Raw genomic sequence first — 13,330 nt, 5'->3', positions numbered from 1 at the left:
GCCCGCAGCCTCGCCGCCGCCGCCCCAGCAGCAGCCGCAGCCGGCCTCCGCCTCCTGCGAGCAGCCTTCGGCGGACACCGCTATCAAAGTGGAGGGAGGCGCGGCCGCCGGCGACCAGATCCTCCCCGAGGCCGAGGTGCGCCTGGGCCAGGCCGGCTTCATGCAGCGCCAGTTCGGGGCAATGCTCCAGCCCGGGGTCAACAAATTCTCCCTGAGGATGTTTGGCAGCCAGAAAGCCGTGGAGCGCGAGCAGGAGAGGGTGAAGTCGGCCGGATTTTGGATTATCCACCCCTACAGCGACTTCAGGTAAGGAGGCCGAGACGATTCTGTGGGTTCCCTGAGCGGTCGCTGGCATGCTTCCTCTCTCAGCCCTGCCTCTCAGCCAGAGTTAACTTTCCTTCCTCGCGCGGGGAGCTCCGAGAGAAGTGGGGCGCCTCTAGGCACCAAGACACCCCCAGACCTCCTCCTGCACCACGCTGGGAACTTTCTTCTGTGTTCCAGGCTCCAGTTCTTGCCCTCTAGGGGTCTGGGCCACATTAGAGGCAGACTATAAAGGTGTTCCCAGCCTGGCCTAGCCCTGCCGGCAGCCAGGATAAGGCTCTGCCACTTTAAGCCACACATCCCACCTTCCTGTTCTGGGCTGCAGAGTCAGGGTGGCCATCCTAGAGGCAGTTCCAGGTCATTCAGCTAGAAGAGCAGGGCCACGAAGGGAGACAGACCTCTTGGCAGAGGGGCCAGCTCCTTGGGCACTGACCCCAAGCATTAGTATCGCCTTCTGGTGTCTTTGGAAACTGCAGCTAGGGAGGGAGAGCTAGGCCCCTGGAGGAGTGAGGTCACTAGGGCTTCAAGTCCGGGATAGACGCCCACCATGCCCACCTTAACCCTGGGCCCAGACCCTCATGCCAAGTGGTGGGCCAGCAGCGGGCACCTGGCAGGACAGAATGACCTTGCTCACAGTGGTCAGGGAAGATGCCTGGTGTCCTGACTGACAAGCAGCTGTCCTGTGACCCCAAGCTCATTGTGTACCCCATCATCACCCCAGTGGTCCAAGCTCCATCAGCTACTAGGACTCTCACGGGTCCCCAAACACATGGTGTAAGTGTCAGTCAGGGAGAAGGACCCTGCCCCCTCCCCCATCACCTGAGTCAGATGCCACCGATGGAGTAGATACCACTTGGAGTCCGTGGAGGTATCTGCAAAACAGGAGATTGGTGATTGCCTCTAAAGTTGAAATAAGGGATGCCCCCCCTATCCCAGTCGAGATCTTAAGGTCCCCCAAACTGCCCTTGAGTTTTCCCGATATATAGGACAGAAGTGAGGGTCTGAAAAACATTCACCCTTTAAAACTGGGTCTAATTCATTCTCTCTCTCTCTGAGCCCTGCCCCCTATTTAGCTCCCTTCCCTGCCTACCCTGCTTGCCTGCCAATATAAACGAGCGTTTTGCCAACCCAGAGCCCTCTTTGCAAACTCTAGGGAAGCCAGGTTTATAATGAGAGCAAAGCCATTTTCCATCCAATGAGAGAGATTTCTTGTGTTGGGAGTGACCAGTCAGGCAACACTCGATGGCTTAAAATAGTGGTGAACAGAGCCCCCCTCCCCGTTTCTTTCTTTGAGGGACTGTTCTTCCTAACCCTAATATCCAGGGTTCCCATTATAGAGGGTGTGGGAGGCCAGAGACACGCTAAACAGACAAGCATAGTCTTCAAGTTGAGTGAGCAGATGTGGCTCCTCCCATCAGGAACTGTGGCTGGTTCCCAGGGCCAGGTTGCTAGTGTGGCCTTCCCTCTGGTCAGTACTGGGACTTAAGGATCCCAGCCTGAGCTAGGGAGGAGTGGGCAGGGGTTGCATCTCCTGGACCCTCTCGGTGTCTTGGGCTTCTGCTCCTCCCTCTGAACTTCTGGGTGGTGGTGGCAGGTGGGCTGTGCCAGTATCAAACCACTTGAGATTGTTGAGGGGCCTTCCCTCCCCTTGTTCATTTCCTCACTGTCTTTGATGTCTGAAAGTCTCTGTTCAAGGTTCTCCATTCACCTGGCATGTGGGGGTAAAAGGGGGAAGCCCCAGGCATGCCTGGCCTTCAAAGACAGCAGGCTTTGACTGAGCACCTTCTGGGAACCGAACCTTCCCTATCCTGGGTGGCGAAGAGCAGGGTTGATTGCATCAATGGGGTGCTTCCCGCCGCCTTCCTGATCTTACTCTGCCCATCTTGGCATGTCTGTCTGCAGTCCCCCGACTGCAGAATCTCTCACTAACTACAGGCTGCCTAGGACATGGCGGAGCGGGGCCGGGTGGGGGTGTGTGTAGGGAAGGGTGGATGCAGCAGGATTGATAAATGGGCAACAGGATAAGGGTCAGACTGGGCTTTGAATTTGGGTTTGTGCAACAAGCAACGGGGACAGGTAGCTGGAAGCACACATCTCTGTGTGCAGCCTTGTAGCTCTCTGGTGCTGGGTGGAGTGTCAGAAAAGAAATCCAAGAAAGACCATCTGTGTGTGTCTGGAGGAGCAATGGTCATACCTCTAGGCCAAAATAGCTGGTCTCATCTGCACAAGGCCAAAGAGACAAGGGCCTGGCTAAGTCTTCTGAGCTTAGCAAACCCACCAAACTAGTGTCACCCCCAGCACCCCAAGCCTCAGTCCCTTGAGTTTCAGCCACTGGTCTTGGGCTTCTCTATAGAGCCAATCCGCACTGCCTAGCTCAGCCTTCATAAGAGCTTCTGCAAGCATTGCTCAAGCCAGTTGAGGACTTATTCATCATTTTGACGGGCAGGAAGCATTGATCCAGCCGAATTGGTTTAATAAAGAATCGCCAGCAAACCATGATAGATTGAGTTTGTGGTTTGGAGTTCAGGGCTCACTGTCACGGGCTGCTTCCGGCATCTCCCATTCCTGGGGGAGGAAGGTTGGGTGTCTTTTCCAAGGGCCGGAGTAGATTGTGCTCTGTGGGCCCCGCAGAACCTGGGCCATGTCTAACAATGAACTTTTCTTGACTTCCTGTGCTTTTCCTTGCCATGGCCTCAGATACTCCAGGGCTCCTGTGTGTTTGTCTGGTCTCCCTTTCCCTGGTTGCCTTCTGAAACTTTTATTTAAGGTTTGGTTGGGCTCTTGGGTCCTGGATTCGTCCTTCCTTTTGCATGAGCCATGTCCTGGGACCCGGGCTTGGCAGTAGGAACCCAGAGCAGATAAAACAGTGGGTTTTCAAAGAGAGAGGAAAGGAGTGGGGACCCACAAGCCTGTTGGGCTTTTAAGTGTCAGGCTCAGGGGGTTTGCCTGGGGGTGTGTACGCCTAGGTGTCTGTCTCTACAGGTGTCCTGGGGCTATGTGGGTGGACATGTGGGCTGGTACGGACGTCCCTATATGGGATGTCTGTACTGGAGCTACTCCTGTGCCTCCAACTCTAGTTTGGCCTTGAGAGTGGAGGCAGGCAGAAGGTTGGCCCTTCTCAGCCCCTCCCTCTTCTAGCCTGAGCCTTCTGAGGCTGTGAGGAAGGGAAAGGAAAGGAAGGAAAGGGCCTTTTAGGGGCAGAAACAGTTGGGTTCTGAAGTCATGTAAATGGGGCCAGTGCCCTGATAAGTCCCAAAGGTGGCTTAAAACTGAATTCTTGTGCTGGTCCCTGGTCCCAGGCACTGCCATTGCCCACCTCCTATCACCTGCTCAGCCCTGTCTGCTGTGGGGCCCTGCTGGGATTATGAGCTTTTTCTGAGCCTCAGTTTCCCCACCTAGAGAAATGGGAATTATGTCACCCACGTCAGACACGACTTGCACAGCTGTACATCACCCTGTGGAGGTAAACAGCTCCAGCGCTGTGTCAGAGCCCAGTAATGCCGCTCTGAGCCACACCGCCCCCACTCTCCCTGCCTTCCTCCCTTTGTCCTGAGTGGACCAGATGGGCTGCTGTCCTTGGTTCAGACCATGGTTCTGAACCTGTGTCAGAGACCTAAGTGAGAATGTGCTGGAAACTATAGGGTCTCTGTTGAGAAAAATGCACATATATTCAGACACAATAGGACACTCAATTTCTGGGGTCTGTGGACTCCCTAAGTTGAAAACCATGTAAGTTGTGAACCCCACTCTGTCTAGACCATCCCAGAAAAGAGGCTTGTTCTGGCAGGGGCAAGTGCTAGCCTCTGGGGCCCTCTATAACCTGAGGCGGGGGCCTCCCACATCTGGCAAGATGGAAATGAAAATGGAGCAGAGTCAGATGCCTGAAGGCACTCTGGGGACTAGTTACTTTTCTGTTTCCTCAGTCCCATGCCCATCCCTCTCCCCTTCGACCTGGGGCAGGACCGTTTGCATAGGAGGTGGTAAGGAGGAAGGAGGGAGCAGCCTGGCTCTGGGGGTGGGGGGGTTCTGAGGCCCCTCCCTGGGTAGGCCTTCCTGGAGGCCACTGGGCAAGAACGCTGCTCCCGCTAGCAGGAACATAGGAATATAGGTGCTCACTCCATGTTGAAGGGTAGAAAGCCGGGCCGGAAGGAGCTGCAGGCCTTGCGGCGCCAAGGGAGGGGGAAGGGCGCCTTGGTGCAGAGGGGAATTCCAAGGTGAGCTGCCTGGGCGGTGCTGTCAGCTGGCACAGTGGGCAGCGGGATTCTCCAGGGATGAGGACGTGCTCAACCTGATGAGGCTGGGCTGGTGGCAGAAGCCAGCACCCAGCTCGGGGCCGAGGTGCTCCCAGGATGCAAGGTGCACCGAAGGCCCATGGGGCCAGGCCCCTTGCATCGCCTGGGAGGGGAGGGCTGGGCTCCGGGTTCTCCCCTTGCAAGACTTCAGTTGGTGGTCTGACTACTATATGATGAGGCTGGGGGCCGCTCCCCTGCCTGGCCCTGGCCCTGCTCGCTCCCTTAGCTTCTGTGAGCTGTGATGCTTTGGGCTGTCAGGTGGCCTGCCTCGCACTGTGCTGGGGATGTCTGTCTGCCTGTCTGCCTGTTCATCTGCCCTCCTCTCCCATGCTGTAGGGCCCCTGGGTCTTCTGGGATGCCCTCTCAGGCCACCACGGCCACTGTCACCCAACTGTCCCTGCCTGACACACCTCCAGGCGTGTGGATGGAGCTCTTTGTTTGTTCTGATGCAGTGCTTCTCACATTGCCATGGCATCCAACTCACCTGGGCATCGGGTTAAACTATAGATTCGGACTCATTAGGTCAGAATTAAGGGTGGGGTTTTGACATTCTGGGTTTCCGGTAAGTGCTCAGGTGATGCCGATACTGCTGGTGCCCAGCCCAGAGCCAAGCTTGTAGGACCAGGGTTTGGATCGTGTGTATATTCCATGCTTGGCCAGGGGTTCCCCGAGTTCCCTGAGGGCAGAGACTCTGTCTTCTCCCATTGGCCCCCAGCACTGAGCACAGCAGCGTGAATTCTGTGAACTGGGTTGAGCAGCCCTCAGCCACAGAGGTCAGCCACAAGTCTGAGAGTGTTGGATTCACAGACCTTCTTCCTGCCTACACTGCGTCTTGGACCCTGCTGGCCCTGGGGTCCGTTGGGATGGAATGAACAGGGGCAGGCCAGGTGGCCAGAGGGCCCTTATGAATCCATCCTGACCCCTGGCCTGGGTGCCTTCTGTCCCACGCAAAGGGCCAGAGGAACGGGCCGGCCTGGAGGAGCAGGAGCAGGGAGCGCAGTGACCGCTGTGCTGCTGTTCCTTCTGGGAAGGAACAGATGTCAGTGAGAGAGTCCAGAGAGGTGTCAGGGTAAGAGAGTCGGTGTGAGGTGACTGTGACAGTGGCAGCCTGGGAAGAGGAAGAGACATCCAGTAACAGCAGCTGCCTTGTTGCCTTGAGATTGCGGTGGAGGGGGGTTGTCTGAATCTTAACACCCCCTCCACTGCCCCACACCATGCCTAGCAGCCTCCCTGGTGGGCTGGACTTGTCACTTCTCTCTGCCCCCTCCCACCCTGGAAGGCACAAGTGTACATACAGATGACAGAGCTGGCAGTGTCCTCGCAACCTGAGTGGCCCTTGTCACAACACTGGCCACCGTGGGGAAATTCACCCAGAGTAGAAGGTGCATCCCCGGCTGCCCCGGGGTGGGGGAGGCTTGTCGTTCACCCGAGGAGGCAGCCCGCTCCGGCACAGACACCCCTTGGCTCAAGGACTCTGACAAAGCTGCTACTGTCAGTTGCTAATTAATAGAAGGGCTACTAAGGCCGGCCAGGCGGTCCTGCTTGGGCCCAGGGGATGTTGAAAAATCCACATTTCCCAGCCAGAGCAGGCTGTGGAGAGGACAGGGGCATTGCCTTGGCTTTGGAGAGGATGTTCTCTGCCAGCCGGGCTTTACTGAGAAAGCATTGCCAGGGCCCTGGAAATCTGTGATCCCAAAGCCTAGGAGGCCACTCAAAGATACTCTTAATCATCAGCACCTGCCCAGAATTGGGGTGGAAGCGGCACAAAGAGGTGGTGAGCTCCCCGTCACCAAGGGTACTCAAGATGTGACAGCAGTACTTAGATGAGAAGTTGCTAAGCAGCATCCCATGGACCAAATACAGCACCCAGATGTGTTCTGTTTGTGTAGCATAGTGTGTCATAACAAATCAGAGATGGTGTTTTAAAATGGAAAGATGTAACATAAAAATTTGGCTTTCAGGCTTGTCCTGAAACATTGGGACCTCTGGCAGTTCTGGCCCCGTGTTCCCACGCCATCGCAGGCAGCAGGAGCAGACTAGAGGCTGCCCCCTTTAGTCTGACTTTTGCTCTCCAGTTGCCCACTGTCCCTAAGGTCCTATACCCAGCCATGTCATTCATGCACTTTAGCTGCCTGACCCTTGTAGGCTTCTGAGTTTACAGCCTTAGTCAAACCAACAGAGACCAAAGCCAGGTGGATTCACAGATCAATAGCTTCCATTTGTGAATCATCCATACCATGTACCAAAGTGCCAGAAGCTTTATGTCTCATATTTTATTTACTCTTCACAGTGCCCTGAACAATAGGTTCTATTACCCCCAGCTTCCAGATAAAGAAACTGAGTCTCCGATGGGAGAAAAAAAGATTTGCCCCACATCATGCAGCCATGAAGTACCAGAACTGAAATTTGAACCTGGTCTCTAGCACTGTAAAGACATTCTTATGCCTTTTCCCCTCTTCCTTTTCGTCCTTCCTTCCTTCCTCTTTGTCTCCCTTCTTCTTCTTTTTTTTTTGTTAGCTTTAAAAAGCTAGATTACAGGAGGAGTTCAAGAAAACATCTCCGGAGAATAAAAACAGGAGATAATGTTTGACCACACATGATTGGTGAGGAGGGGCTACGGGAGATGGGGCTGAGCTGGGATGGGAAATTTAACAGGCCTCAGAATACCAGATCTGGACAAGCCTTAGCAAGCTCCTGGTCTAAAGCCTCAATTTTATAAAAGGGGAGCAGAGGGGTGCCTTGGTGGCTCAGTCGATTGAGCATCTGACTCTTGATTTCAGCTCAGGTAAGGATCCCAGGGTCGTGGGGTAGAGCCCCGAGTCAGCCTGTGCGCTGAGTTTGGAGGATGCTTTGGATTCTCTCTCTCTTTCCTGCTGCCCCCTCCCCTGCTTATGCATTCTGTCTCTAATAATAAGAAAAAATTAAAATGAAAGGGGAGACTAGAGAAGGGAAGCCACTGGCCACTGTGCCAGGGTCACAGAATAAATCCGTCAGAGATGAAACCGGAACCCAAGTGGGTTATGTAATATCTAGCTGCAAAGACCATAAAATTCCACAGTCCACCCCTAGACCCCGGCTAGAGGTCCTGAATGGTCTGTCACTGGAGCTTTTTCTGGTGGCCCCAGCTCCATGCTGAATTTTGAGATGATACGTATTTTCACAGTCCCTTCTTAACTTAAGCTTATCCAGTGAGAAGGGAGTCTTTCCATATCTGAAGATGCACCATCTCCAGGCAGAGACATGCTTGCCCTGACCTCCCCCCACAACATGGGGGCTGCTCTGCCCCTGGGGCTGCTGAATTAGGGTCCTGACTGGTGCGGAGGCCATTGGGATTTTGGAACTACATCCAGATGCTGTTGATACACCTGTTCTTCAATAGGAGTGATTAGGGTTCCCAGGGGAGGGGGACGAGCAGCCAGTGGTATCTGTGTTTTCTCCACCAGAGAAATAGGCGGACATGTGGTCTGTTCCTCATATCTTCCGGAGAAGTGAGGAAGCAGCGTCCTGGTTTAGGATTCTGTGTGTGTCCAGGGTTGAGGCTCTATCTGAGGCTGCAGTCTGGACCCACACTGTGACCAGGATCAGGGTTCTTCCTGGGACAAAGATAAGGCCTTGGTCTGAGGTCAGGAACCGGGGGCCTCCAACAGTCTTAGAAGCGAGGCTAGTACCTTCCTGAGGTGCCCAGGGCTTGGGGCGAGGTAGGCATGTGGCCCATCCCGCCTCGTGTCCTTCCCCTTCTTCAGGCTCCCTGAGCTCCTACACCTCTTAGTGTCTGAGCCAGCTGCCTCCAGTCCTCTCTGGGAGGTAAAGCACAAATTATAAATAAACAACAATGCCACTGCTGCCGCTGCCGCCGGAGCCACCAAATCTCACACGTGACGGCTCCCCGCCCCACGCTGATCCCGCATTGTTTGGGGCTGGTGTCTGGCTTCCCAGCCAGGCAGCCAGCTCGTGGCTCCAGCTCAGGGCTGGGCAGAGGCGTATGCCAGGAGGGGCTCCCCATGCCCCACCGAACTCCCCGCTCCACAGACTGCGGAGCCAGCAGCAGGGCCTACAGGTCTGCTCACGGCAGCTGTGGGGGCCTGATAATTGGCTGTGGATGATTTTCTGTCTGTCTAAGCATTTATCTGTGTGGGTGGACGTGTTATGGCTGCGTGAAGAGGCTTTCAGAAATTAATACATAACATGGGGCTGGGTAGTACACTGTCTTCTGGGCCTGGGCGGGGGCAGCCTTAAGGTGGGAATGGGGCAGGGGGTCATGACCCCTCAGAAACCAGATGCTCCATTCTAAGACTCTTTTCACCCACTATGGAGGATGGGGGTCAGTACCTACCTGGCAAAGAAGACAGTAGGGTTTCAGCTCCTCTTAGGGTAGATCAGTATGGATTGATGGTCAGGGAAGGCTTCCTGGAGGAAGCTGTTCTGAGCTGGATTTGAAGTAAAGAGAGAGACCCATTCAGCACACTGGCTTGGAAGCAGGTTTTTGGAATATGGAGCTAAGGGACTGGGGTGGGTGTTGGCAAGCACTAAGAGCAGTTTACTCCAAATCTGCCTGTTTTTTTTTTTTTAAAGATTTATTTATTTGAAAGAGAGAGAGAAACAGAGAGAGAGTGGGCGCAAAAAGGGGCAGAGAGAGAGAGCAAGAGAGAATCCTACACAGGCTCTGCAATGTCAGTGCCTAGCCCCCAAGCAGGTCTCTAGCTTACCGGATGCGGGCCTCGAACTCACAAACTGCGAGACCACGACCTGAGCCAAAGTTGGATGCTTAACTTACTGAGCCACCCAGGTGCCATTTCAGAGCTGTACTCATTAAGCTCTGCCCTTCACCCTTCAGGACCTTGACCCCGCCGCCCCGGGTCTTGCCCCTGATGCTGTCGGTGTATGCGTGCATTGCTTGCAGGCATATGTGGGTCTCTCTGGACTCTTTGGGTTCTTGTGGCCCAGGCGGCTCTCCTGGCCCCAGCTGCACAACCTCTGAGAAGACCTCCTTTCCCGGCTGTACTCAGCCCGGAAGGCAGGTGTTGCCACCGCATTAGTGTCTCTGAGCTTGTGGCCTGGAGCCCAGAAGTAATTACCCTGCAGTTCCCTATTGCAGGCTGGAGCAGCCCCGGTCAATGATTAACGTGAGTCCCCAGCCACTCATGGCCAAAGTCAGCCAGGGGTTTCTCCCACATATCGTCTGTCGGAGGAGACAAAGTGCTTGTTTTTCTGCAGGGACAGGAAAGACCCTCAAGCCCACAGGGCCACTGGCACCTTTTAGAAGGAACATGGGCAAGCAGGGAAGACTGCAGCCAGGGCCTGCGTGTGCAGTGTGGCGGCCTGCCCGCCCTGGAGCGCCCCAGGCCTCTCACCCCGAGCTTTCCTAGCTTGTAACTGCCCACCCCTTCCACGCCAACTTTGCCCTCCTGGCCCTCCTCCTGTTCCACTGTGTGACCTCAGCAAAGTCCTTTCCTGTCTCAGTGTCCAGGGTTAGGCCTCAGTCTGAGGCTGAGGAGAGAGCAAAGCTAATTGCCCAAATAGGTATTGAACCCGTAATCCTGACCCCATTAGTACAAATTGAGCCAGCAGGGCAGGGACAGCGCTGCTGATGAGTAGAGCTGATGAGAACCTCCCTCCCTCTTTCCGGAGACTCCGCCGAGGCCTATCTAGGCATGATCCTGGAGTTGTGCAGACCCTGGGCTCCTGGGGCTGTGGGAATTCCTTACACGCCGGCCTCTTTCTGCGGAGGCTCTGCTAACTCTCAGTGCTGGGGGCCGGGGCCCCCAACGCGTCATGTGGCACCATGCCATCTACTGAGCACCCCCGTTAGAGCATGGCCCCTGTGGGAGTGCAGACCAGGGCCTCTCTTTCTTGTTCCTGGGCAAACCCCAGCCCCCTTCTCCCAGCCATCTCTCCTGGGGAACAGTCTTTCCCTCCTGGAAGCTCAGACCTGCCTTGGAGGAGTTTGGATGTGAGGATCCGTGGAGAGCCCGGTCTTAGGAGACAGCTGTGCCTGGAGGGGTCCTGGGGGCAGGCCAACACCACCAGGCTTCGGAGCTGGCAGGGGAAGGAGGTGCAACAAGCCCAGAGTCTCTGCGGAGTCCTCATCCCGCTGTGTCGCTCCACAGCTTCTGGGGACAGAGCCGAGGCCCCGGCCCCCACCATAAGAGGGCCGTGAACCGTCTGCTCTGCCCCATCCAGCTGTGAGGGCCAAGCTGAAGCCTCACCTCCCTTTGCCTGGCTTTCCTCATCTGAAAATGCTTCCGGAGAGGGGCTGGCTTTTAGCAAGACCCCAGAGCTGAGATTGGCAGGCTTCAGAGTCCCCTGGGAGCTGTGTGCAACTAGGGATGCCTGGGCCTCCCTCTGTGGGGCCCAGGTGATTCTACTTCTGTCATTTAGGAGTCAGTGAACTGGGCACCCCAAGGCCCTCTCCGGGCACACCTTCTGCAGCTCTCTGCCTGCACCTCATCTGCTTCAGCCCTCCGGTGTTCCCCAGAGCCTGGGGGTGAAACGCTTGCTCCCCAGCCTGCCATCCGAGCCCATTTATGAGAGGACCCTCTCTGGGGAGTCATTACCTTCCCTTCTGTTAGCAATCATAAAACTTCGAGGCTGGTGGGACCCCAGGGAACACGGCCCTCACTCTCCATCCTTGTCACTCTGCGTTTTCCTAGACGGAAGGCAGTGGAGTTTCATCTGGCTCATGTCCTCAAGAGCCCAGGCATCTCCAGGGAACCCCCATCCCAGCAAGAAGGGGGCTATGTAGACCCTCCCAGAGTCAGTATTAAGCTACCTTCTGCGGGGCAGCCTTCCCGCGGTGTCCTTGTCCTCATTAGCCTCATCTGTCACCAGAGCACCATTTCTGCCCTGAATCCATCTCATTTCCCCCTTCCCACTGGCGTGCTCTCATTCAGGAGCAGGTGAGCGCCCTTACCTAAGGTCCCCTGAGGTTGAGTCTGCGTGCTACTCCACAACAGTACGCTATTTTTGTTCCATTCTCCTGAGGGGACAGCTGTGCTTGAGCCTTCCTTGTTTCCTGTAAGCTGGGTGGGTGACTTCTAGCTCCCTCCCCATTTTTCCCCAAATGGTCTTGTGAGCTAGGTGAAGCTCAGAGAGGTCAGGTCACTAGCCTGAAGGCACACAGCATCCTGACAGCTGGGTGCGCTATAGAGTAAATGACCCCTGCTGTACACGTGTGTGTATGTCTGCATGTGCTTACCCTTTTGTTAGTGTGTCTGTGCACAGCCTGAGGGTCTCCAGAGGAAGTCCCAGCCCATCAGAGGAGCAATGGGTTGATATCTTGGTATTCCTTATGGCCGGGCCTGCGCTCAGTTGTGCCTTTGAGGAGGTGCGGCCACAATCCCGTCCCTGGAGGAACTCTCTTCCTCAGCAACCTTCATGGCTTCCCTTCCCATGGCCCCAGAAGAGCCCTGACTACTCAGTCTGGCCTTCAGGGTGCCCCCGTCTTCTCTGCAGACCAGTGTGGGGGTGGCGGACGGGGTGTCAGAGTTCTCTAAGGTTTATACTCTTCTCTCGGCGAGCTTTCCATCTGGCCAGCTGCCTGTGGCTGGCCCTGTTAGCCTCCGCACTGCAGGGATGCATGGAGTTGGCCAGTCTTTAGAGATCGTCTGGCTCCACCCTCTCTTATCAATGAGGAAACTGAGAGAAGGACTCTGAGAGGCAGGGACTTGTTCAGGGCTCACAGCAAGTGAGAGATGGAGAGGGGACTAAGACCCAAGACTCTTACGTCCCTCGCCCACAGTCCTTCTGTTGTGCAGCATGAACCTCCTTCCCGTAACCTCAACACTGACCTTCCTGACCGGTGGACACACTCAGGCCACGTCCTGCTTGGGGTATTTAGTGCCCAGCAGGCTGTGCTGCTCCCTGTTTCTCCATCCACATTCTCAAGCCTGGCTGAATTTCCCCTCCAGCCAGCCCCAGCCCACACTGCAGAGCCAGACCATCCTGTCACTACCCGCCCCCACTTGCTTATGGCCTCATCTGCTCCTGGTACTGGTCCGGACCGTCATCTCCCCTTGGAGTGGGTCTGTCCATCCGCAACACTGAAGGCTCCTTGTGGTGGGACCAGTCCACACACGTCAGTATCCCCATAGCCCTCAGGCCAGGCCCTGTGTCTTAAGTGGTCACAAGAATAATAATGGTGGTGATAACAACCTGCATGTACTGAGCATTTACACTGTGTAGCATATTATAAATATCTCATTGAATTCTCCCAGAATCTGTGAGGTGGGATTAATGTTCTCATTCTGCACTAAAGCAGAAAACAGGCTCAGAGAGGTTGCGTGATCTGTCCAAGGCCACACAGCCAGGTATTTAAGCCTGGAATGCCTAACCTCCCTACCATATGCTATAGCCTGGCTCCTAGGTGTAGTCCCTGGACCAGCTGCCTCAGCCTCACTAGAGAGCCTATTAGCACTGCAGCTGCCGGCCCCCACCCCTACCTCGTGCATCCCAGCCTGTGTCTAGGTAAAAGCCTGGCAGAATGGGTTTTCTTTGGGACTTCAAAAACAAATTTCATTCCTCAAGGCACATAGAAAAATTAGAAAATAAAAATGGGCCCAGTTCCCAGCCAGCCACCCATAAACCAAGCACTAGATGCCCTTGGTGCTGAATGTGTTTTGGAGGCAGCCCCAGGCGGCGGGGCGGGCCAAGGGAGCAGCTACCTGGGAACCCTGTGATTCTGAGTCAGAGAGTTTGAGGTGGGTTAAAAATAGAGCCCT

The 13,330-nt window shown here is 55.4% G+C and overlaps 1 protein-coding gene across 1 annotated transcript in view; it reads left to right on the top strand.

Moving 5' to 3' along the window:
* HCN4 (hyperpolarization activated cyclic nucleotide gated potassium channel 4) overlaps positions 1-13,330 on the top strand; it is a 41,240-nt gene that overhangs the window by 287 nt on the left and 27,623 nt on the right. The window contains exon 2 of the mRNA XM_029952271.1: positions 8-306. Within this exon, the coding sequence (XP_029808131.1) occupies positions 8-306 (299 nt within the window). The remainder of the gene's footprint in view (positions 1-7; positions 307-13,330) is intronic.

Source organism: Suricata suricatta, chromosome 9 (genome assembly GCF_006229205.1).
Source record: "Suricata suricatta isolate VVHF042 chromosome 9, meerkat_22Aug2017_6uvM2_HiC, whole genome shotgun sequence".
Lineage (NCBI taxonomy): Eukaryota > Metazoa > Chordata > Mammalia > Carnivora > Herpestidae > Suricata > Suricata suricatta.
The sequence above is the reverse complement of the archived record's forward strand: the minus strand, read 5'-3'. Positions and strand labels throughout refer to the sequence as shown.